Consider the following 25,703-nt stretch of genomic DNA (forward strand, 5'->3'; position numbering starts at 1 on the left):
AAAAACGCGCGCCAAGTTGTTTCAGGGACGTGAGGCATCACTATCTTTTTGTGTGTCCTTTAGCCTCTAAATTGTTATTATTAGGGATCTTAAAAAAAAATCCCCTTTAAAATATATTTACATAAATAAGTTGATCAAGTAGCTCTTCAATTTGTATTGGTTGATTTAATCCTAACATGACTCGTGACAGTTCGACTAGCCCATAAAATTCTAGAATTCCCAAAAGGGTTTGGCTTCTCTCATATTGAGAATCCAATTTGAGAGAGTATTTAGGTTTAGCGGCTCTATTGTGAGCCCGATTTCAGTGATCCAAATCACTCATATTTTAAAACTCATTGAGAAATATATTTACGTAAAAAATCAAGATGACTTGACTTTCGTAGTTATATCTTTGAATCATACATGTCTTAAAAAAATGGACGGTTATTATGGAAATTATATTCGCAATCCATTTTTTAAGATAAATGTGATTCAAACATATATAGCTACCGAAATTCAATTATCTTGATTTTTTATATAAATATTCTTTTCAATGAATACTGAAAAGTGAACAGTTTGAATTATCAAGATTGGGCTCACAATAGGCCCACTAAGTTCAAATGCTCTCTCAAGTTGGATCTCAACATGAGAGAAGTCAAACCCATTTAAAAAATGCTTTTACACTTTTAAAGTCAACTTAAATTTATCCTACTATATCAATTAGTTATTTTTCTAAATCGCAACATGACAAACAATAATTCGAGTAATATTTTTAATATAGTTATTGAATTAAATATAAAATATAAAATTTTCACTTTATTTCTTTTTTTTAGGTCACATTGCGTTAACTCGTAAAATCCAAAGGGGATTTTTTTTTAAGATCCCTAATAATAACAATTTAGAGGCTAAAGGACACACAAAAAGATAGTGATGCCTCACGTCCCTGAAACAACTTGGCGCGCGTTTTTAATTATTTTGTGGACCAAAATACCCTCGCCAAAATCAACACAAAACCAAACTCATTCCGACGTCTCAGTTACATTCCAAACATCCAGCATCTTCACGAACAGGAGACCAGCAGAATTAGGGTTTCAACATCATCTGCACCATCGACATTACAGCTTCGTTATCCTCTCCAAAAATCATTCCCATTCCTTCCTCACAAATTTCTCTGACCTACGTTAAAGCTTCGTTTTCACGGCTCATCATCATCTCAGTCCATCTTCGTCACGTCGCATCTTCATCGCGGACCATATCAGCTCATCATTCAAGTTTCATCCTAACTCTGGTCAGTTTTTCTACAATACAACTAGATTTTCTCTGGAAACACAGTTAATAGCATTTTATAATAACCTTTCATAAATTAGGGTTTCAATTTCGTAATAAAAAGCTACCTGCATTTGAAAAAATTTATTTCTGTGTATTTTGAACTTATTCTTCAACATGTTTGTTTGACTTTATCTGTAAATTTCTCTGGCATTTGAATTTCTCTGATTTTTGATTAATGTAATTTTCTTCTTTCAATTTTCTCTGGCAAGTTTATTTTCACAACAATTTTTTGTGTTTTTATCTTATTCTTGAACATGTTTCTGTAATTCTGTCTATAAATTTTCCTGCTCCGTAAATTTCTCTGTAATATGTATTTTTAATTGCAATGTCTATCTTAATCTAGAATGTCTATTGCTTTCTTGCCTCTGTCTTAAGTTTCTCTGGTATTTATAATTTTCTCTGACCACATCACATCACTTTCCTCCCTTGTGTCTTTGTCATTTTAAATTTTCTCTGGAATTTTAATATTGTGGACTGGAATGAATGTTTCTTCTTGGAATTTTCTCTGCCATATGTACTTTGAGAAAAAGTTATTTCTCTGAATTTTGATCTTATTCTTGAATATGTTACTGTCATTTTGTATCTGAATTTCTCTGCTTTCTAAATTTCTCTGGAATATGTATCCTTCTCTGCAATGTCAATTACACTCTTGCCTCTGTCTTAAGTTTCTCTGGTATTTATAATTTTCTCTGGAATGAATGTTTCTTCTTGGAATTTTCTCTGCCATATGTACTATGAGAAAAAGTTATTTCTCTGAATTTTGATCTTATTCTTGAATATGTTTCTGTCATTTTGTATCTGAATTTCTCTGCTTTGTAAATTTCTCTGGAATATGTATCCTTCTCTGCAATGTCAATTACACTCTTGCCTCTGTCTTAAGTTTCTCTGGTATTTACAATTTTCTCTGACCACATCGCACCACTTTCCTCCCTTGTGTCTTTGTCATTTTAAATTTTCTCTGGAATTTTAATATTGTGGACTGGAATGAATGTTTCTTCTTGGAATTTTCTCTGCCATATGTACTTTGAGAAAAAGTTATTTCTCTGAATTTTAATCTTATTCTTGAATATGTTTTGTCATTTTGTCTCTGAATTTCTCTGCTTTGTAAATTTCTCTGGAATATGTATCCTTCTCTGCAATGTCAATTACACTCTTGCCCCTGTCTAAGTTTCTCTGGTATTTATAATTTTCTCTGACCACATCGCACCACTTTCCTCCATTGAGTGTCTCTATCATGGTTAATTTTCTCTGCTTGTGTATGTAAATTTTTCTTGCATTTTAATATTATGAATTGAAATTTTCTCTGGAATGGAAATTTCCTCAAGAATGTGTAATTTTTTTCAGAATGTGCATTTTTCTCTGGTATGTTTATTTTGTTCAATTCTTGATTTCAATATGGTATACTTCTCAGTGCCATGTTTACATTACTTTGTTTATTTTATCTTTGCTAATTGTGGAATGCAAATTTTCTTTCACTTGCCATGTTTTACTTTTTTCTATCATTCATTTTCTCTGGTATGTTTACTTCTATCTGTAATTTAAACAATTATTGAAAATTTCTCTCCTATGTTTATGATGCTGAGTTGATTTTCTCTGACATGTCAAATTTTCTGTAATTTTCTCTTATCTGTAATTTTCTCTGGCATCTCCAATTTTCTCCCTTATCTGTAATTTTCTCTGACATTTCCATTTTTCTCTGGGATTTAATGTTGACATCTCTATGCTTTAATCATTGTCTAGAAATGGCAAAACGTAAAGGCAGCGAAACACCGGAAACACCAAGCAAAAAACAGAAACTGTCTCAGTCTTCTTATGCACAAGGATCAAAAACCAGCAGCAAAACACTAGAAACACCAAGGAAGCAAGAACAACTCTCTCAGTCCTCTTATCATCTAAGATCAAAAACCAGCACTAAAACACCACAAACTCCTTCCCAAAACACACAAGTCCAAGCTGATGAAGCAACTAGCATCCAGATGAGTACCCCAACTTCAAAAGACTCAAGCTCAAGGGGGAAAAAACCTGTTAAACTCCACAGAAAGAGAGCTCACTACAGCATTCAATACCGATCCAACCTCTCATCTGTCGTCTCCTTCTTTCAAACACTTAAATTCAGTTCAAAACATCTTCTAGAGCTTCAAAAGACCCCATTCTGGTATTTGATTCAAGCTCTAACCACTGGAAGGATGGATCCAAAGAAATCTAGGAAATCCGATGATGATGTAGTTGCCATAATCCAATGTTACAATGAAAAAACAAAAGCATTCACAGTTGGGAAGAAGAACCTGACCTTTACAACAAATGACATGACCTTGATTTTTGGTTTGGAAGGAGGTAAAGGAGCCATGTCATTAAGATACTCTAAAAAGCCAAAATCTGCATTCCTCAGGAGAAGATTCCAAAAGGACACAAGGCTCACTGGTCCTGTTCTTAAAAATGCCTTGGTCAAAGCAATGAAAGGCAAGCAACCAACTGACTTCAAAGATGTAGCAATCATTGTTACATTGTACTTGTGTCTCACCCTATTTTTTGCAACAAGTGGGAATTCAATAGGTTGGGTTTTTATAAAGTATGTGGAACCTCTTGAATCAATGAAACAGTATGATTGGCCGGAAGCAATCACATCAACATTGATTGATTCTATCATGGCATTGCATAGAACTCCAGAAAAAGTTACGGGGTGTGTCATTGCATTGCTGGTAAGTATAATATCCATTCAAATTTGCAGTTATCATACTTACAAATTTGTGCGTTTACAAAATTTTATTTACTTTCATTTTCATCACAGTATTGGCTATGTGAACATGCAACTATCATTGACTCAGAAGACAGTAACACAACAGACTTCCCAAGATGTGCCAAGTGGAACCTTCAAACCTTGACGAAACAGCTGCAGAAGACACCAGTCCACTCTCTTGCACCTCGACAGGTTAGATTCCTATTGCTACCGAAATCTCAGTGAAATTTCAAAAATTTCTCTGACTACTGCTTTGTTTCCCTCCTTATGCATTGATTGATTAAGATTAATTTTCTCTGAAATATCAATTTCTGTTTTCTTCTTTGTTAACCACTGGTCTATTTCTGCCATTGTAATCAATTTTCTCTCCCATCCAAATTTCTCTGACCACAATTGTAACACATTAACTTATATGCCCTGATTCATTTTCTCTAATATCTGAATTATGTTCTTTGTCACATAATTTTCTCTGGCCCATCAAATTTTATCTCCTTGTGTGTAATTTTCTCTGCCCATAACTTGTGTGCCTTGCATCTTTGATTAACACTGTTTATTTCTACCCTTCTAATGAATTTTCACTGGAATTCAAATTTCTCTGACACAAATATAGTAAAACATTAACTTATAAACACTGTTTATTTCACTGTTTCATAATTTTCTCTGCCCCATACAATTAACTCCATGCCTCTAATTTTCTCTGCCCCAATACAATTTTCTCTGAAGTTTGTTTCCAATTAGTATCATTTAGATGAATTTTATTTTCCTTATTTGAATTTTTTCTCTGAGTGAATTTTGTAACATTTCTCTAATAAAAGAGTCTCCTGTTACAGATTGATAACAAGCAGCTAGTCAAAAACCCATCTGAGGAGTTTTGTCTTGGCAAAAAGACAAAGAAAGAATTAAAAAAGGCAATTGTCATATTCAAGGAGAAATTACAAGATCCATCTGAAGATGGAGGGAATGAACAAAAAGAAGAAGAAACCACCAAAGAAACCAGCAATGGACAAGAACATCAAGCAAGCAGCACAGAAGAAGAAACCACCAAAGAAAGTGAAGAAATAGAACCAGAAGACAAAGAACAAAATGAACAGAAAGAAAATGATGAAGAAAGTGATGAAGAAGAAAATAATGAGCAGATGGACCAACAACATGATGAAGAAAGTGATGAAGAAGAAAATGAACAGAAAGAAAGTGAACAAGAAGATGAAGATGAAGATGAACAAGAAGAAGAGAACAAGGATGAAAGTGATGAAGAAGAAAATAATGAGCAGATGGACCAACAACATGATGGCATTTGTGGCTCAACAATGCATCAGCCTGAAGAATTTGAGGAATCAAAGGATGCCCAAATTGCTGATCTACGTCAAAGACTGAAGGCACTGTCTCAATCTAAAAAAGAAGAAGACAGAAATTGGATGGAATTACTTGCTGAAAAAGATATTTCAATAAGAATCCTGACATCACATAACTCAGAACTTCAAGAAAAAGAAAGCACAATCCGAATGAAACTAAGGATGTTGGAGGTTGAAAAAGCAGACGATGCAAAAACAATTCAACAGTTGAGGTGTTCAAATTCGGAGCTTGAAACTGAAAATGCCAAATTGCATGAACAAGTTCAAGAACTATCTGTCCAACTAGCAACACAACCATACCGAACACCAACACAACTTCAACCACAAGGTCAGTGAAAATCTTGAGCCACAAAAAGTTATGTCCTTGTGCCATCATAACTCAGAGAAATTTCTATTTATTATAATTTTCTCTGTCATTGGTAATTTTCTCTGGAAGTTATATCTCTCTCAACACATTAGTTATATTTCTACTGCTCATTTCATTTCTCTGTATATTTTCTTATTCCATTTTTGGGGCTTGTTTGATTTTCACTGTATATAGTTGGAATGCAACTGGAACAACAACCAACAACCCAACAAGAGCAAATCCCACACAAACAACAACCGAAACAAAAGAAGAAACTCTATGGTAACTACAAAATATTGAATTAAATAAATTTACATATTGAAATATCATCTGTTGCTTCAGAGAAATTTCACTTTTCCTAATATTTTCACTGCCTACAGTCAAAAAAGATCCAACCTCAATGATAAAAAATTTAAAGGCAAAAGAAAGGAAGGAAAAGCAGCATGATCCAGAATTCCAATATCCGAAAGTTGCGAAAGTGACTAGAGCTTCAAAACAAGCTGCAAAACAAGTTGAGCAAAGCACAAAGGACAAAGAAGTGCTTGATGCTGATGCATACGTCTTGCCTCAACCTATAAACATCACAAAATCTTGGGTCTTTCCACAAACTCTTCCCATTTCAAGATTGATAAAAGATCATATAAAAGACATCTTGCAGCACATATCAAATGTGTCTGGGCTTGAGTAAGTACAACAAACAAAATAGAACATAACAAACAACAAATTACAAACTTATGTTGCATTAACAACAATTCAATCCCTTCTTTGTCATCTTGTAGAGCTTTAATTTGGACAAGCGAGTTGAATATCATTACCTTTGAAGACATTGGAAACCTCATAAAGCAAAAATAAATTGCCAACAATGTAAGTCTTTCCCTTTCATCAACATTTCTCTGCAATGTTCCATCAGCCTTTATAAAACAATATTACAATTATAAATCATATTTTTCAGGTCATTGATGGCTATGGAGAGATCCTTTTGGCTGACCAAATCAGAGAGAAACAACAACCAACCTCATTTTTTTTCACATCCATGTGCTTAGTATGTTACTACTATTTTATTTGATTTTCTCTGGAATTTACTTTCTACTTTCTCTTCTTAATATACTTCTTGAAGTCAGTTGTCTCACTAACAAAACCATTTTTTGATTTTCTCTGAGCACAGAATTTCATCAACATGACAGAAAATCAAAGTTTTCGAGTGTCCTTATTTGACAAGCATATTGAAACAGCATGGAGGAACTATAGGTTCCTCCATTTCCCAATAAATACTGGAGGTAATGAGAAGTCCACACATGGAAATCACTGGACCTTGCTTGTCCTGGACAAACAAGACAATTTATGGAGGTTCTACAACTCATTGAGGCCAAGGAGGGATGATGCAGAAGACAAATATGTCAAAGATGCAAAACAATTGGTAACGAGTGCAAATTTCTCTGATCCATCATCATCTTTATGTGATGATAATTTTCATAGAATCCCATTGACTTGTCCGTAAATTTCTCTCTTATATAAAAATTATTTTTTTGCAGCAAGATTACGTGGAGAATTTTCTGAAAGCTTGTCTTGAAAGAGACGCTCAATCACAACCCTCTTTCAAATTAATTAACTCACAAAACACAAGTTATGACTTTGAGTATGTCAACAATGCTCCACAACAAGAAAGCGATTCGTAAGTTTCATACATCTATAAATAAGATAATTTCTGTTGCATGTTTCTTAAAACTAACCATACCTATAATTTGTATGCAGTCTGGATTGTGGCCTCTTCGTCTGCTATATAATGAAACAATATAGCAAGCATGAACCTATCAAATCCAAATTATCCACACAAGAGATAAGGTTGATGAGGGCAGAACTCATAGAGAGATTTGTGACCGAAGTTGGCAGGTCATGGACTGAACCAATTGAAATACCCCCAGAAGAACCACAAATGTAATAGTGAAACTAGTGAAAGGAAGACAATGTACATATCCACACAGAGAAAATTGTCTCACATATATGTATATATCCTTTCTTGTTCATACATTGAAGGAATGATGATCCTTGACGTATATGTATATATCCTTTCTTGACTAATCTAAATTTCATTTTTTTTTTTATTTCGACTAATGTAAATTTCAACAATTGTCTACCAGAGAAAATTGTCTGCAGAAATTTCTCTGGTATAAACTACCAGAAATTCACAGAGAAATTTAACTTGTATCGTCCCAAGGGGATGCCTATATGATCATGTAATCTGTAAAACTTTGTGTTGGTACAAAACAATCATCAAACTCAACAAAACACAAAGCACACAATAATTTTATCTGCCACTGGAAAATTTCATTGCATGAGTTTCAAATTTCAGACCACAATGCCCATATAGTTTTCTCTGTTGGTGAAAAATTTCTCTGGATGAAAATTTCTCTGGCTTTGACACAAATTTCTGAGTTCAAGTGAGTCCAGAGAAATTCTATCCTGGTCCAGAGAAATTCTCAACTCAGAGAAATTTTTTGAATCCTCTGTCTGCTGTGCACATTTCTTGAAATGACTGATATGAAGCTACCAGAAATTTACAGATAAATTTAACTCCTATCTCACCAAAGAAGGTGCCTATATGATCATTCAATCTCTAATGCACTGTGTTAGTACAAAACAATTATCAAATTGAAAAAACACAATCCACACAGTACTTTAGTCTGCCATTGTCAAATTTATGTGGATGAATATGAGGCTTCAAAACACAACACACAGAATTTTCTCTGCCATAGGAAAATTTCTCTGGATGAATTTTACAGGTACTACAAACCCACTGCCTATAGTATATATCAACAAACACACTTTAACTCATATTGAAAAATTTCTCTGGATGAATTTGATTGATATTATTATATACACTGTCCAAAAAATAAATTTCACAAAACAAAATACACAAAGTAATCATCAAATGTATTATTCCATCAATAAAATGTATAATCCTCAACTATTTAACAAAGGTTCCTTGCATGTCCTCTTATTATGGTGACCAATACTCTCACAGCGACTACACTTAATCACCCTTTTAAACTCTCCAGTAGAAGCAATTCTGTTCTTCTTCGGCCTCCCAGCAGGTCTCTTGCTCAATGGAGGTAAAATCATAGCATCTTCAATGCTACACACAGGTTTTTCAACAGTTGGAACTGGGCCAATCAAAAAGGAGTATGCTTGACGATACATATCAGCATGAAAAAATGGTTCAACAAATGAATTCAAATTCTTTCCACTCCTAAAAATTGCAGCAACAGCATGTTGACATGGATACCCATTTATTTCCCATTTTCGACATGAACAAGTTCTCAACCCAAGATCAACCATAACCGAAGGAAAACAATGCACTTCAAAGACATTATCAGATGATAAACTCACATTCCATGTCCTCCCGTCCAAAAAAGACTTCTCCAACACACTATCCATACGAGGACACAAAATTTTATTCCATTTACTAGAGAGCAGCCTCCTATCAGACCTCATATTCATGATTTGCAACCGTATCATGTCCACCAAATTTGTTATTGGCAAGTGCCGAGCTTCTCGTATCCATGAATTGAATGACTCAGCAACATTTGAATACATCTCACCATAACGTTTCCCTGCAAAATATGCATCACTCCAATTTTCATATGGTAAACTTCTCAAGAAAACACTCACAATGTCTCCTCCCTCACTTTTTAACTCATTTAACTTGAAATGAAATGATGCCTTTGTTGGAGCATATGCACATTCTGAAAACTTGGACACAATCGTCTCCCTAACCAAATTTGTGTTTCCACATGACAACTTATCCCTCAAATTTCTCTTTAGATGTTCCAGACAAAATCCATGAAAGCAGTTAGGGAAAAACCTAGCAATTCCCTCCACAATTCCACAATGTCGATCTGATATGAAACTTATCACCCTTTCTGATCCTAATACTCCATATAAATGTTCAAGAAACCAACACCAATTGTCTTTATTCTCAGCATCAACAACAGCAAAAGCTACAGGAAAAAAACCTACAAAACAAATAGGAACAAGCATATTAGGTACACACATGCAGAGAAAAATAGAACAATAAACATCCAGAGAAAATTCACACATTGGCAACATCCAGAGAAAATTGAATAAGTGACCAGCTACAGAGAAAATTCACACAATCATAATATACAGAGAAAATTCACTTAGTGACCACCTACAAAACAACAGAGAAAAATAGACCAATAAAACAACAAGAGAAGTTTGACACTGCCAACATCCAGAGAAAATTCACACATTGGCAACATCCAGAGAAAATTGACTTAGTGACCAGCTACAGAGAAAATTCACTTAGTGACCACCTACAGATACAATTCACACAATGACAACATCCAGAGAAAATTCATACACTGACAAAAATCCATTGAAAATTCTCACAGTGGCCACAACAATAGAAAATCCACACAGTGGCCAAAACCAGAGAAAATTCACATTCACTCAATTCCTACATGTATAGAAAATTCACATACTTAGATAAAAATAGATATATTTACAATTACCTTCATTCCCATCTTTCCCCGTTGCAGCAAGCATAACTCCTTTGTATCGTCCTTTCAAAAATGTTCCATCAAGAAAAAGCAATGACCGACAATATTTGAAACCAGCAATGCATGCATGAAAAGCCACAAACACTCTTTTGAAACGCTTGTTATCTTCAAAATCTAACTCAAAACGACTCCCTGGATTGTTCTTCAATGCCTCATCAAAATACCACCGTAATTGATCAAATGACAAACAAGAATCCCCATATGTACTACATTTTGCTTTCTCAACACTCAACCAACCACAGTTATAACTAATTGAGACCCCATACTTGTCTTTCATTCCTTTCACAACATCCACTGGACGAGTTAAAGGTTTTGCACTTACCTCTTCAAGTATCAGCCCAGAAACCAAGCTGGAAGTCATCCTCGAATGTTTACTCGTACGAACCGCCACACCACACGTATGTTCATTGTTCAAAGTCCTTATGTAGAAGAACCCATTTGTTTTTTCAACAGAAGCATGTACACGCCACATACATCCCCTTGATTCCTTATATGCACATTCTGCCGTAACCCTCAGCTTGTCATTTTTAACATACGTAAACTGAAAACCAACCTCAATAGCATACTTGCATAAAAAAGTACGGAACTCAACCACACCACCCTCAAACTTTTGTCCAACACTCGTAATATTATTCCGCCAACTAGCCGACAATAACACATTTTCTTGGTGAGAACAAAACTTAGAGAGTGAATTCCTTTCAACATCCACCAGCCTATCACACTCACCATCCACAACATCTACCCAATTAGACCCCACTTCATCCTCTTCATCAGAAGTACTACATCTACTAACTGAAACATCAACTATATCAACACCGCGTGCACAAACAACCCTCAACATATTCAGAAAATCAATATTATTTCGAACCATACAATTCGGATGGCCCAAAATAGAATATGAAATACACATAGTCTCAGGTTTCAAATTCTCCCATGTTTTACACAAAATGCCAACCAATTCCTCAAAATTCAATTCGCATGAAACATTAATGACAATAGTATCATTCCCATATTTGCACAGCAACAACACTGCACTGTCCATTAAAACTGAAACAAAAAACAACAAAAAAAATCACACAAACACTTCACAATAACAACATCTCTGGTCAGAGAAATTTCTAAAAATTATAATTTTCTCTGAACTTAAAATAAAACTCCAAAGACATCTACAAACTGATATTCACCTTCAAGATGATAAAAAACAAAATCACAGAAACTTAATGAATCACAGAGAAATTTACTGCTAACAATTAAACACAATTACAGAAAAAAAATCACGTAGAATACAAGTCCAGAGAAATACTTTTCTCTGAACTACAAACTGAAAGTGAGTAACAAACTTACAATTTTCTCTGAACTACAAATACAAGTATAGAGAAATTTATGAACTTACATTGACTTTCTCATATTCTATCTCCATTACAAACTTCTAATAATATGTCCATATGCACTTATAATTTCCTCTGGACTACACAAACAATAGTGCAGAAAATGAAATTTCTCTGGTTTGAAAAAACATAGAACACAACTATAATTCATCATCATGTTGATAAAAAACAGAGCACCAAAAATGAACTCTAAACATCAAAATCACCTACACTGTCAACACTATCTGAAATTGATCAAAAAAACAAAGAATGAAAAATTAATTCCAAAAATAAAAATCAACTCTATCAAGCTGGCCTCTCTCTAAACAAAAATCAAAATACATTTGGAATCTAAATCGAAAACAAACCTAATCCAACTCAACTCAAAAACCTACGCGATCAACACACTGTCAACACTCTTTCAAATTGATTAAAAAACAAATAATAAAAAATTAATTCCAAAAATAAAAATCAACTCTATCAAGCTGGCCTCTCTCTACACAAAAATTCAAAACAAATATCAAAATGCATGTGCTATCTCCATCGAAAACAAACCTGATTCAACTCCACTGAAAATCTACGCGATCAATACACTATCACACCACTGAAATCTCCGACGAAATCTCCAACAAAATCTACACGATCGTAGCAATCTTTCTCGTCAACTCCACTGAAATCTCCGAAGAAATCTCCACTGAAATCTCCGACGAAAACTCCGACAAAATCTCCCCTTCAAATTCGGTTTCCAAAATGTATCAGTTAACTCAACCATATAATATTCAAACAAATTTATGTTATAAAGGAAGGGTAATTTAGGTACTTTATAACCTAAAATAAATTTGAGGGACCTTAGCCATCAAAACATATTATAAAGGACCTCTCCTCATATCAAAAGTAGAGGAGGGACCTTAGGCCAATTTTCCCAAATCCAAACCTATCTTCAGCCATGAAAGCTTTCTACAACAAAAAAAACTAACCCAAGAATCAAAACTGCCTATAAAAATTTAAATATTTTCAATATAATATTAAAAAATAAATAAAAATAGAGAACATATGGAAGAGAGAGTTAGAGATACCTCTATAATAATAATAATAATAATAATAATAATAATATTGTTATGTCATCTAGCAAACTTTGATATGATAAATTATAAAATTTTTATAGATAGAATATATTTATGTTCAATAGAAATGATTTTTTTGTAATTTATGCAAATTTATTTGCTTTTAATTTACCAATTGAATTATGATACATGTATTTTGTTATAAAACAAAATGCTAATAGAAAGCTTAGATAATTATTGAATCTTACTTAATTTTATTCATTTATTTGTTTTAAAATTATTTATAATTAATTTAAAATTAAATTTTGAATCATTGTCTAAAACTATACATAGCACGGATTTTATGTTAATATATATTTAAATTATAACTATTTACTATTATAAGTATATTTTTATATAGTGAAAGAACTAATTTTAAATAATTATATAAACAATTGTTAAATTGTAAATAATATTTTATAATCATATTATGAATAATGATAATATTTTTAAAATATATGTTTTTAAAGCTAAACTATAATTTAACAGTTCAGTTTTGGTTGATTCTCAAAAAAATTTATGAATTAATTTAGTTCATAAGTAATGAATTCATCTTAATTACCAAATCAATCCAGATCAATCCGAATCAGAATGGAGGAGAGTAGCCGGCAAAAGCAGAGAGGAAGGGCGGCTTTTGATAGAGAAGTGGCGAGACGCACTTTATTGTATAATTAAGGTCAGGTTTGGCCACTCAAAAATAATCTATTTTTTTATTTTTTTTATTATATTATTTATTTTATTTTTTTATAAAAAGACAAAAATATACTTATTTAACTCATCTCAAACAATTCCTCTCTCTCTGTTTAGTTGTCCGTCTCTACACTTTCGACCAACTTTTATACGTGAATAAGATATATACATATAAAATATTTTTTATTGTTTGTGGTTAATTTTAATAATAAAATTTATTACATTTATATTAAATATTTAAAGAATAATATAAAATATATATATATATATATATATTTATAATTAATGAAAAAATAATGACACATAGTAACATATAAAAATTTCTCAACAATGATAGAGACCATTAATTTTGGAGCTCTAAAAAGACCACTAATAACATGACACTCAATAAAAAAAGAAAAAAAATACAACACCAAGATTAAAACATCAAATCATTCATGATGAGGCCCATTGCTACATCATTAGTGATAGCACTAATTAGTGCTCTCACTCATTTTCCAAATTTTCTCCACACTGTCCCTCGCTCCTCCGAATCATCTCTCTCTCTATGTATATATCTATGTATACATGATGGTGTCTGATCATTAATGGCAATTTAAGAACACTAGTCACTCCTCCTAGGATGAGTAAGGATCCTCTAGAGTGATTTTTTCCTAAAGTTTTCTAGAGTGTTTCATTGTGTGGTTGAGATTTACTGGCAAGTCACATTAGAAAAATTGATGTGACTTGCCAGTAAATCTCAACCACACAATGGAACACTCTAGGAAACTTTAGGGAAATTTCACTCTAGAGGATCCTTGGTGTCCTAGGATAGCTTCCTCCTCTTTAACCTGAACCAACCTTCCCATGCAAAATCTAAGTCCATTTTAAATATATATATATATGCACACGCGTGTGCTCCATTATTTGTTGATCTTCTCACCCAACACGCCTCCCTTCAATATCCGGTGGTATTACAGTGTGAGTGAATTTCTAATCACACTGTTAACTTAATATTCAACTGGAGAGTACTGACTGAATAAATGGCACCTGAATGACCTGTAACAGAAAGAAGAGATTTCGCTGGTGGTTCGTCCACCCGGGGTACTCCGGCGATCAAGTCAGTTATCTCTCAAAGATAATCAATAGAGCTTAACTCACTGTTCAAAATGTAAATTGCGTACCTTAGACCCATGAGGGTGCCTCTCTTTTATAGTTAACCCAATCTTAGTTCCAATAGAAGCCTAGTTTCAATGGATTTCTGCTCAGTGCTTATCCTAGACTCTCTAATAGATAAAGATAAACTTCCTAAGTGCTTTATCCTTATCCTAGCTGAAGTCCTTCCTCATTCTAGGACTCTTGTCACTTATCCGCTTACTTCGAAATCTGAAATCTTCAGAGATAACCTCGGCCTAGCCGAGATCACCTCGGCGTTACGACCAGGACACGTGGCACCTCGGCTGACACATCGGCGTCACCTTGGCCACGTGTTGGTTCTTAAGAAATATGTCCCCACAACTGCCCCCTAGGTTCTATTACCTCGGCGTACTGAGGTGATGGAACCTAATTCATCATACCATTCAGCATGTCGGTTATCTTGCTTCACCATTCATTACCAAGGTCATAATACGTCGGCTTGCTTGATCAGGTCCTGTAGTCTATCTCATTAAGGTTTTTAGAACCAATAACTTAGTTTTATTCGAGTTCATTTAGCCGACATATTCCTTACGGCCGAGGTCACTGCTTCATTAAACCAAGAACTCCAAGAGTTTTGTCACGCGTATGAGCTGTCACGCACAATAGTTCAACCGTTTCTACCACGCGTCTGTCCCCTACTGGACCGTGTCTGATACGCGCTATTCAAGTCGTTTTGCGCCTGCGTGCGCCGTCTGACATATACGTCATTCTAAACTCATTAATTTCTTTTTGCCGCCTTTTCGCATTTTTGACAAAACTAGTACCCTCTCTCTTCGTCTTTTCACTTTACACCGCTGTCTTTGTGCAAAAAACTCTTTCTCCCTTTTACTCTGCTAAATCCTCCATTGTTGCTTTTGCGAAGCTTTTTGCAACCAATCTTACGCTCTCCTCCGTCGAGGCTCCTGCTGCAATTCCTTACTTCTGGCTACCGTCTGATCCCGGCAAACTTCACTTCGGCTTCATTTTTCTTGGGTGAGTCACTGTTCTTTTCTTGTTTCTCTTCAAAAGCTCTACTTTATTTTTTTGCTGCCATTGCTGTTTTACTCAAGTTCTTGATCTATAAATCACGCATCTGGGCACGTTTATTCTACGATTTTGCTATTGCCCAATTCGTGTCCTGAATACATACACACTGTTCACAAATTTGCTCACTTTTTCCACTGTTCTTGGCCTCACACCCTTGTGCACATTTCATCACAGTGTTCTTGATAGTTCATCACTATTCTTGATTCTGAAACACGTTCTTTGTTTTCTATTTTTTGTGTCTTTTTCAGATTCGTGCCTCCAATCTTTGTTTTCATAGATCTAGGTTTGGGATTTGCTTATAAAACCCACAAATTCTAAAAACTTACCCCAGCTCATGTTTAGGTTTTTGCCGAGGTCCTTATAACCTTTACAAAACACATTCTTTCTAAAATCCAACTCCTCCAATTTAAGCTAACGTTATGGGTATGTGGAAGCATAGGGTAGACACCCCGACCAAATTAGAACACTTTAGGCGGGAGTTTGACATTCCGACCGACGTTTATCTGAGGTTGGCTGGGGAAAAGGACTCCATCATGCCCACAACCGATTCTATGGCCTTCCCTGTTGTAGCTTTTATCGAGTGCGGACTTCGGCTCCCACTCAATATCCTTTTCTGTGAGATAATCCATTATTATAAGTTGAACCCAATGCAGCTTGCTATCAATTCCTATCGAGTCATAAATGGTATAATTGCCTTAGCCAAACAAGAAAATGCTAGGGTTACTTTAGCCGACATCTATTACTGCTACACCATGCGTGTCCTTAAAAACGAGAAAGGCTATATTTACTACCTCAAGCCGAGGTCCACAGAGTACAAAATTATTTCCGACCTCCCAGACTCCAACAAGGGAGCCGAAGATGATTACTTCATTATCTCGGGGAACTGGGAGTTCGCTCCAGATGAGGACCTCCACCTCTACCCTCTTCCTCGAACAGTTTTTGTAGAGGGTAATGGTAAGAGCCCAGTATTTATACTTACTTGTTTTTAAAGTCTTCAATACTTCATTTGTTTCTAATGTTTGTTTTTCTTGTAGCTCTTCCCCAACCAGAAAAAGGCTTCCGCAAGTCCTTTTTCCCCAGCAAGGGTCTGAAGAAGTTATTGGATTTGCCAATCCATAAGCGTAGAGCCCCTTTGGTACTCAATTTCATCCCAACCTACAAATCAGTACTCCCTGACGTCCCAAAGAGGAAGAAAAGCCAATATCCCCCTTCTGCCACAACTCCACAAGCTGCCTCCACATCTCGGCCAGATCAAGGATCGACCTCTGATCCAGTAGAGCAGCCGTCAACCTCGGCTCCATATCTGATCCCACCATCTCAACACCAACGGCGGCGATGAACTTTTTTTGCTGCCGAGATGGGCCGCCAGAAAGCAGTTGCTAAAGATCTCTTGGCCAACATTCCATCCACCGTAGACGCCCAACCAGCGCAGTCCCAGCCTCTACCAAAGTCAAAGCCAAAAAGAATAAAGAAGGCTCAGCCAAAGGCAACGGTGATTCAGATTGATACTGAGGACACCTTTCCAATTTCCAAATTGGCTTCGAGCGAGAAAACCCCTTCTGCTGCCGAGAAGAGGCCTGCCGAGGCCCAACCGTCCGAATCCACTCGGTCAAAGAGGCCGAGGTCCAAATCTGCAACAACTTCGGGCTCTATGAAGTTTGATGCCCACTGGGCTCCACCCATTACTTTGGAGGATAGGCTGGCCAAAGTTAATGATAGTGTCGATGACGTTAACGTCGGCGTTGCCCTTAGCACAGCTTTGCTCCTTCCCGGAGATCTCGACCGAAATGTCAAGATGAGCGAGTATGAAAACTTTGCTCTGATGCTCCAGCGTTCTGTTCAAGTAAGTCTTTCACACTTGGCATCCTTCTTTCTCTATCCCTTCATACTCAGAGAATTTCACTAACTTTTGTTTTGTTTATCTTCTTCAGGCAATCCAGCACGCCCACTCCTTCTTAATGCAATCTTTTGAGACAAAGAAGGCGTTGGCCGACAAGACTAGAGAGGCTACTAGTTTGCAAAAGACCAATAAAAACTTGCAATCGAAAATGAAGACTTTGGCAGACCAGGCCGAGGCTGCTATCAAAGCTAAGGATGATACCGAAGAAAAAACAGATGCCGCTGAGGCCATTAACAAAGTTCTTGAGGCCCAGAAGAAAGAGACTGAAGAAAAGACGGTCGAGGCCCAGAAAGAGCTGCAGGATGCCTTGGCCACAAAAAGACGCTGAGCTCAAGGCCGCTGATGAGAAGGGATACAATGAGAGGGTGGCCGATGTCACGTCGGACTATGAGAAACAGGTGAAGTAGGCTTGCAACAAGGGTTTCACCCTTGGTTGGATGACTTTACTGAAAAAGCTTGAAATCCCCGGGGACTCCCTCCTCGGGAACACTGATGTCCTTGCCCTGCCATTCCCCCTAACTCTAAGCCAATCCGACAACGAATCTGAGTCTGAGGAGGAAGCTTTGGTGAGGAAGTCAAAGGAAGTTGTTGGGGCCAAGTCCCCAACTTCAAATAAGCAAGTCTTGGACTTGACTTAAGATGAGGAGGGTGAGGAGGTTCCCAAAGATGCTACTCCTAAGAAGGCAATATCGGACGCGCCTATTGTCGATAAGAGCCTCGACCAAACCCTCCAGGAAATAGATGCCGAGCTTGCGGCTGAAAAGGCGGCCGACATGTCTTCTCAGCAGTCTTTCGGGCTCCAGACCCAACCTGCTAGTGGCACTGAAGAATCTTAGTTTGATGCACTTTTTCTTTTTTCTGTACCTTATACTTTTTCATTCTCTGGAGCAATGTAAGCAGTTTTTATAGCCGATGTGCCTTCTTTTGAATATAAATACAACTTTCTCTTCTGAATGTTTGTATCTTTGTCCTCCTTTTACTGTTTTGTATGACTCTCATATTTGGAATATTTCTGTATATCTTTAATGTACACCTTAACTGTGTAATCTTCTCGGGGTGAAATACATCGGTTATACCCACCAACGGTTTACATGGCAAGTACATAAGTACTCATTTTAATACAACATTGGCCTTTACTTGTAAATTTTTTCACAAATTTCAATAAGTGTTTGACATGATTTCGGTTTAACTTCAACTTGTAAATTTTTCACAAATTTCAACAAGTGTTAAACATGATCTCGGTTTAACTTCAACTTGTAAATTTTTCACAAATTTCAACAAGTGTTAAACATATCCTCAGTTTAACTTGAACTTGTAAATTACATGATCTCGGTCTAATTTCAACTTGTAAATTTTTCACAAATTTCAACAAGTGTTAGACTGATTTTAGCTTGTATATTCTACCTTGCCAGGAACTATTTTCCAACTTTCTGCCCCCTAATGTGAACTTAAGTTCCACTTGGGTTCTCATTATGCATGTATTCTAGAAACATCATCAACTATTTTATTAGTCAAAAGTGTAAAAAATCAAGCTTTATTTATTACTTCGGCTAATAACAAAGAACAAGAAAATTTAATGATAAAAAAACTTAAGAATGCAAGTATTCCAGGGCCTTCGCAACTCTTTGCCCTCATTATCTTCAAGCCGATATGCCCCATTGTCCAGTACCGAGATGATTCTATAGGGTCCCTCCCAATTTGGGCCAAGCTTGCCCTCTCTGGGATCCTTCTTGTTGCCGACGACTTTTCTCAAGACGAGGTCACCGATTTGAAACTCTCTTGGGTTGACCTTCTTATTGTAAGCCCTGGCAAGCTGCTGCTGGTATGCCATTAGCTGAATTGCAACTCTCTCCCTTATTTCTTCTAGCAGATCCAGATCTCGAGTTAATAATACACCATTAGTTCCGTTCTCTACTCCGTGAGTTCTGATCCCTGGGATGCCGACTTCAAGAGAAATGGCTTTTTCTGTGCCATAGGCCATGGCAAATGGGGATTCCCCAGTTGATCTTCTCGGCGTAGTTTGATATGCCCAGAGTACACTTGGTAGTTCATCTACCCATTTCCCCTTTGCTGCTTGCAACCTCTTCTTAATCCCATCCAAGATGACTTTGTTGGATGCTTCTGCTTATCCATTGCTTTGAGAAAAGCTTGGGGTTAAAAAATAATTCTGGATCTTGAATTTTGTACAGAAGCTCTTGATTAGCTTACTATTAAACTGTGTTCCATTGTCTGCAATTAGTGCTCTTGGAATCCCAAACCTAGTGATTATGTTTTTCCATATAAAGTTCTTCACATCTACGTCTCGGATCTTGGCAAGGGGTTCAGCTTCTATCCACTTGGTGAAGTAATCTGTTGCTACCAGCAGGTACTTCCTTTGCCCAGTTGCTTGGGGCAATTTTCCAACAAGATCCATGCCCCATTGGGCGAACGGCCAAGAACTGGATACTGGGTTCAGGTCTGCTGCTGGTTGGTGTATCAGTGGTGCAAACCTTTGGCACTTTTCACACTTCTTGACATAGGCTTCTGCATCTTTCTGCATGTAGGGCCACCAATACCCTTGGGTAATAGCCCTATGGACAAGTGATCTGCCCCCTGCGTGGCTTCCACATATTCTTTCATGTATTTCGTATAAAAATTCTTCAACATGTAAAGATGTACACACCTTAAAAGGGGTCCAGTGAAGGATCTTCTGTAGAGATGTCCTTCTGCTGTCAGACTGAATCTTGCCGACTTCAATCTGATCTTGCGTGCCTCTTTGTGATCATCTGACAATTTTTCTTCTTTGAGGAATGCTATTATTGTGTCCATCCAGCTTGGTCCCATGTCCACATACATTGCTTCACACTTTGTGGTTAGTGGTTCGATGCTCGGGCCCGACAAGTAGTCGACCATTATCATCCTTGCCTTTCCAGATTGTATTGCACTAGCCAGGTTGGCCAGGGCATCGGCGTGACTGTTGTCATCTCTGTTAACCTGGTGCAGTCGGCAATTTTGAAACAAGGCCACCAACCTACCTACTTCCTTTACGTATGCCGACATACCTTCATCTCGGGTTGCGAATTCGCCTATTGTCTGGTTAACTATAAGCTGAGAGTCACAGAAGACTATCACCTCATTTGCTTCTATTGTTACGGCCAATTTCAGTCCTGCAATCAGTGCTTCATACTCTGCTTCATTGTTTGAGGCCTTAAACCCTAAACGAATGGATTGTTCTAGTATCTGTCCATCCGGAGATACCAGTACTACTCCTGCCCCCACTCCTTGTTGATTTGAACTCCCATCAACAAATAGTCGAAAGAAGTTGCCAATGTAAATGCTGTAGGGCCTGAGTTTCTGTTCTTTCCTTTGTTCTGTTGTCCTTGGCTAGCCTCCTCTTTGCTCGTTTGGACATCGTTCACCTCGGCTCAACGGAGCCTGATGTATGATGGATTCTGGCGTGAACTCAGCCACGAAGTCGGCCAAAACTTGGCCTTTAATTGCTGTTCTAGGTCTGAACTCCAGGTCATACTGGCCCAAAGCCACTGCCCATCTGGCTATTCTGCCTATTAGGTCTCCCTGCTGCAATAGGGACTTCAAAGGGTGCTCAGTTAGCACCACAATTTTGTGGGCTTGAAAGTAATGGTTCAGCTTCTTTGAAGCCATTACTAAACCCAACGCCAACTTCTCTAGGGGTAAATACCTAGTTTCTACATCAGCTAGGGTTTTGCTTACATAGTAAACAGCTCTTTGCTCCCCTTTTTCCTCTCGGATTACCACTGCACTTACCGCGTGTTCCAAAATTGCTAAGTACAGGAACAGTTCCTCTCCAGGTTCTGGATTTGAGAGAATTGGAGCCGTGGTTAAATACTTCTTTAAGTCGGCTAAGGCAGCTTCGCACTCCTCGGTCCATAAGAAGTTTGTGACTTTCTTTACTAAGTTGAAAAAAGGTTTGCACTTGTCTGAGCTTCTGTTTATGAACCTGTTCAAGGCTGCAGCCCTTCCGGTCAGCATCTGTACCTGTTTTGTCGACGTCGAGCTCTTCAACTCTAGGATAGCCTTGATCTGATCTGGGCTGGCCTCAATGCCCTTTCTGGTCACCAGGTACCCTAGGAACTTACCATATCCAACTCCAAATGCACACTTCGATGCATTGAGTCGGAGCCGACATGTTTTAAGTATGTCAAAGACTGCTTTTAGGTCGGCTAGATGACCTGCAGGTTCCTTGGTCTTCACGACCATGTCATCGATGTAGACTTCCACTGTTCGGCCAATCATGTGTCTAAGCATCTTGGTTACCAATCTTTGGTAAGTTGCTCCTGCATTTTTCAACCCAAAAGGCATCACTCTGTAGTAATATAGCCCTTTTGGGGTGATAAACGCAATCTTCTCTTCATCTGGGGGGTATATGGCTATCTGATGGTACCCCCTGTAGGCATCGAGGAAGCTTATCCTTCCATGCCCTGAAGTAGCATCCACCAGTTGATCGATCTTGGGTAAAGGAAAACTACCTTTGGGATAAGCCTTGTTTAGGCTGGTAAAGTCCACGCAGACCCTCTATTTACCATTATTTTTCTTCACCACCATTGTATTTGATAGCCATGTCGGGTAATTTACCTCTCGAATGGCTCTGGCTTCCAGAAGTGTCATGACCCGAACCCGCCCCTATGGGTTAAAGACATAACCGGCCAGTAATCAAGGGATTACCTACGGCCTCAAACCAAACCAGACATAACTCATCAGAGTAAAAGGGCCAAACGGAAGCAAAATTTAAAATTTTTGTCCATAGAGCTGTGCTTATATGGCACGTCATAACAAACCATGCATACATATATATATATATATATATATTAATAACTCACATCAGAAAATACAGTAACATAAGTTCTGTACAGACAGGATCATTCAAGTCTAGGTCAGCCAATCAAAACTATATACAAACGTAAACTAAAGTCCTCGCCAACAAGACAAAATGAAACAAAATAGCAAAAAGGTGAAGACTGGTCTCGTGCATGAGACGCGAGGGTTGACTCTTCAAAACCTTGGTTGTTCCACACAAGCTTCACTGAGGCTGGGTTTGGACCTCTCTTGGCTCACTTACAAACACACGAATGAGCGTGAGCGAAAGCCCAGTGAATAATTTCAAATAAAGGAGATACATTAGAACAACATACACCAAACGGCCTTAGGCCCAATTCGTATTTCTATCAGGCATATATACATATTTGTATAGGTCAAGTGGCTGTGATTCCAAACACATCAAACGGCCTTGGGCCCAATTCGTTCTTGTTTGACGGCCTTTGGCCCAATCATTTGTGTCATACGACCTCTGGTCCATCCATTTATGTCATACGACCTCTGGCCCATTCATTCATGTCATACGGCCTCTGGCCTATTCATTTATGTCAGACTACATTCGAGTCAGACTATCATTTGTGTCAGACTGGCCTCTGGCCCATTCAAACTCTCATTCATGTCAAACTGGCCTTTGGCCCATTCAGACTTTCATTCATATCAAATTAGCCTTTGGCCCATTCAGACTTTCATTCATGTCAAATTGGACTTTGGCCCATTCAGACTTTTATTCATGTCAAACTGGCCTTTGGCCCATTCAAACTTTCATTCATGTCAAACTGGCCTTTGGCCCATTCAAACTTTCATTCGAATTAACGAACTTATATGACTTACATAGAAGTAAGTAATTGGACAAATAACATACTTCAAATATCTTTAATAAGATATTACTCACAGTGATCGGCTGGATGATTTGCCCTGGAGCTTGACCCTACATTTTACATAACACACATGGGTCACAAACGATTCGATCCGTTCCTTAATTCACATATTCCTCTTTAGGCTTATTTCTTATCCTTTTAACTCATTTATAATGCTCAATACATGCCTAAGACCACTTAGAAGTGAAAGAGAACGGAAAACGAAGCACAAAATGCATTTTCAAAATTTCAGAAACAGGGGTCCCCCGCTCGAGCGTGGACTTCCCCACTCGAGCGGACCCATGAGGTCTGCAGAAGTACTAGTTACATCAATTTTGCGCTCGAGCTGAAAAGCTTCTCTACATGGTTCCCCGCTCGAGCGTGAACTTCCCCGCTTGAGCGGACGTCATGTCTGCAAAAAATACTGGGAGCCCGAATTTCACGCTCGAGCGGCGATTTCCTCGCTCGAGCGAACATCAAAATTTCTAGATTTTCCAGAACTTGTTCTTGAGCTTCAACTTGATATTCAAGGGCTCTAAATACATGATTTTGGCTCAAACTCCACATATACATGTATCAACATGATCCAACACCAAATTTATTACATTATGAAGCTCATTTTCACAAATTAATCACATGCATGTCCCAATTTACACCAACGCATTTCCAACATAACAAATTCAAACATTCAAGACTTACACCTCCATAATTTGTACTTGCATGTGGGATATACTCAATACTCTCAATTTAGTTGGTGAAGAAATGATCAAATACATGGACTTTAGATCAAAATCCAACATGGATCACACACATTATGCTCAAACATAGAAATTCATAGCAATATCTTTCATGCATGCACCTATTGACTTCAAATTCATCAAATATAACACAATCATTGTTCTTGATTATCATTCAACTTTGAATTCACAAAATTACAACATTCAACCCATGAATTCATAATCAATCACTCACCTAGAAGCTCAATCTTCCCAAATTATGGTCAAATCTTGAATTGGTCTTCAATTTATTCAAGCTTCAAGATCAAAATCTCAACTTGAGCTATTCCTCTCTCTCTAAGCCGGCCTCTCCCTCTCTCCTTAGAGTGATTTCAGCCAAAATGAAATAAAGAGAGAAGTTGAGGGCATAGTGCCCTTTTATGTAAGTCCCACTAATCAAAATTATTTTAATATTGAATAATTGAGCACTTAATTCATTAATTTAATCCATTTAATCTGATTCAAATCAATTTTCAATTAAATTTCACTGTAGGCTCTAAAAATTACGCCAATCATAATGCCGCAGTCAATTTCGGGTTTTGTGGCCGATAAGGCCTTCAATTTAAATTCCAAAGCAGATAATCAAACAGATATTCCTACGCTGAACGGATAGAAATTCAAAATCACATATTTTCACATAAATGGTGCACAAAATCATATCAAACATATAATCACATTCATAGTAAGAACCAATTAGCGTAATACGGAACAGGGTTATCACAAGAAGTCTGTCTACTTCCTCTTCCACTGCTTCAACGTGCATCAATGTCGGTCTTCTTACTCGTTGGATTATAGGTTTTGCCGACCTGTCTACGTTCAGTTTGTGGCAAGTGACCTCGGGGTCAATGCCAGGCATTTCGTAAGGCATCCAGGCAAACACCTCAATGTTTGCTCTCAAGAAAGCCTCAAACTATTTTTTCTCTTCTTCGGCTAAGCCCGAGCCGAGAAGGAAGAAGTGTTCTTCATCCTCCTGCTGGATGAGGATTTTCTTTAGTGCTTCTTCACTCTTCTCGGCTGGCTCCTTGCCAACGTCGTCTAGGACCTCCACGTCCTCGCCTTCGATCTCTGCCCTCTCTGGTTCTCGTATGCTGTAGGTGGATTTCATTGCTGCCATGGAGCAATTTTTTGCCTGCAGCTGATCTCCTCTGACCTCCTCTATTCCATGCTTTGTTGGGAACCGCAATAGTTGATGCAATGTTGAGGGAACAGCACTCATTGCATGCAACCATGGCCTTCCTAGGATAGCATTGTAAGGGGAGGATGTGTCGATTATGGTGAACTCTGTCTTTATCTTCCTGGTGCCAGCCTTCACTTCCAGGCTTGCTGCTCCGAGTGGCCATGTCGACGTTCCATTGAACCCGACCATTGGGCCATTGGATTGCTCTATATCGTCTGGGTGAAGGCCAAGCTCCTTGTAACACCTGACATACATGATGTCACAAGAGCTGCCTTGGTCAATCAGGATACGCTTCACTTGGCACTCCCCAACCTGGAGGGATACTACCAAGGCATCGTTATGTGGATGTTCTACCATCTCAAGATCGGCTTCAGTAAAGGACACTACTGGTCCCTGGCACTCTTCGGCCCGATGTCGTTTTTCCCCAACCTGGTACACGTGCCGCAAGTGCTTTACTTTCTAGGTCTCCCCCCGT

The 25,703-nt window shown here is 37.6% G+C and overlaps 3 protein-coding genes across 4 annotated transcripts; 2 read left to right on the forward strand and 1 right to left on the reverse strand.

The window, feature by feature from the left end:
• Positions 1 to 849: 849 nt before the first annotated feature.
• On the forward strand, positions 850 to 6,607 carry LOC145798957 (uncharacterized). Its single transcript, XM_082888395.1, has 7 exons — positions 850 to 1,267; positions 3,049 to 4,007; positions 4,097 to 4,237; positions 4,876 to 5,725; positions 5,939 to 6,025; positions 6,124 to 6,427; positions 6,523 to 6,607. Exons 2-7 carry the CDS (start codon positions 3,051 to 3,053, stop codon positions 6,593 to 6,595), a joined length of 2,412 nt encoding a protein of 803 aa, XP_082744521.1. The 5' UTR covers positions 850 to 1,267; positions 3,049 to 3,050; the 3' UTR covers positions 6,596 to 6,607.
• Positions 6,608 to 6,680: 73 nt separating this feature from the next.
• Positions 6,681 to 7,822, forward strand: LOC145798958 (uncharacterized). The gene is made up of 4 exons (XM_082888396.1): positions 6,681 to 6,785; positions 6,909 to 7,160; positions 7,276 to 7,415; positions 7,496 to 7,822. The coding sequence occupies exons 1-4, from the start codon at positions 6,777 to 6,779 to the stop codon at positions 7,680 to 7,682; spliced, it is 588 nt and encodes a 195-aa protein (XP_082744522.1). The 5' UTR covers positions 6,681 to 6,776; the 3' UTR covers positions 7,683 to 7,822.
• Positions 7,823 to 8,557: 735 nt separating this feature from the next.
• LOC145798960 (uncharacterized) lies at positions 8,558 to 12,607 on the reverse strand. 2 transcript variants are annotated; one of them, XM_082888398.1, is made up of 2 exons: positions 10,276 to 11,574; positions 8,558 to 9,756 (listed from the first exon to the last, which is right to left on the reverse strand). In XM_082888398.1, exons 1-2 carry the CDS (start codon positions 11,363 to 11,365, stop codon positions 8,705 to 8,707), a joined length of 2,142 nt encoding a protein of 713 aa, XP_082744524.1. In that variant the 5' UTR covers positions 11,366 to 11,574; the 3' UTR covers positions 8,558 to 8,704. The 2 variants fall into 2 exon arrangements, 1 of the variants encoding a protein (XP_082744524.1); XR_014340884.1 differs by lacking the exon at positions 10,276 to 11,574 and adding an exon at positions 12,246 to 12,607 and having other exon boundaries at positions 9,617 to 9,756.
• Between the last annotated feature and the right edge of the window lie 13,096 nt (positions 12,608 to 25,703).

The sequence above is a fragment of the Camellia sinensis genome, chromosome 9 (genome assembly GCF_055761805.1).
Source record: "Camellia sinensis isolate YWXY chromosome 9, ASM5576180v1, whole genome shotgun sequence".
In the NCBI taxonomy this organism is placed as follows: Eukaryota; Viridiplantae; Streptophyta; class Magnoliopsida; order Ericales; family Theaceae; genus Camellia; species Camellia sinensis.

Excerpts from the sequence above, each read along its gene's own strand:
- LOC145798957 (XM_082888395.1), top strand. The coding sequence starts at position 3,051 with ATGGCAAAACGTAAAGGCAGCGAAACACCGGAAACACCAAGCAAAAAA. Across the intron at positions 4,238-4,875 it reads ACTCTCTTGCACCTCGACAG|ATTGATAACAAGCAGCTAGT; the intron begins GTTAGATTCCTA and ends CTCCTGTTACAG. Across the intron at positions 5,726-5,938 it reads AACACAACTTCAACCACAAG|TTGGAATGCAACTGGAACAA; the intron begins GTCAGTGAAAAT and ends CACTGTATATAG.
- LOC145798958 (XM_082888396.1), top strand. Across the intron at positions 7,161-7,275 it reads TCAAAGATGCAAAACAATTG|CAAGATTACGTGGAGAATTT; the intron begins GTAACGAGTGCA and ends ATTTTTTTGCAG. Across the intron at positions 7,416-7,495 it reads CCACAACAAGAAAGCGATTC|TCTGGATTGTGGCCTCTTCG; the intron begins GTAAGTTTCATA and ends ATTTGTATGCAG.
- LOC145798960 (XM_082888398.1), bottom strand. The coding sequence starts at position 11,365 with ATGGACAGTGCAGTGTTGTTGCTGTGCAAATATGGGAATGATACTATT. Across the intron at positions 9,757-10,275 it reads GGGGAAAGATGGGAATGAAG|GTTTTTTTCCTGTAGCTTTT; the intron begins GTAATTGTAAAT and ends TTTGTTTTGTAG.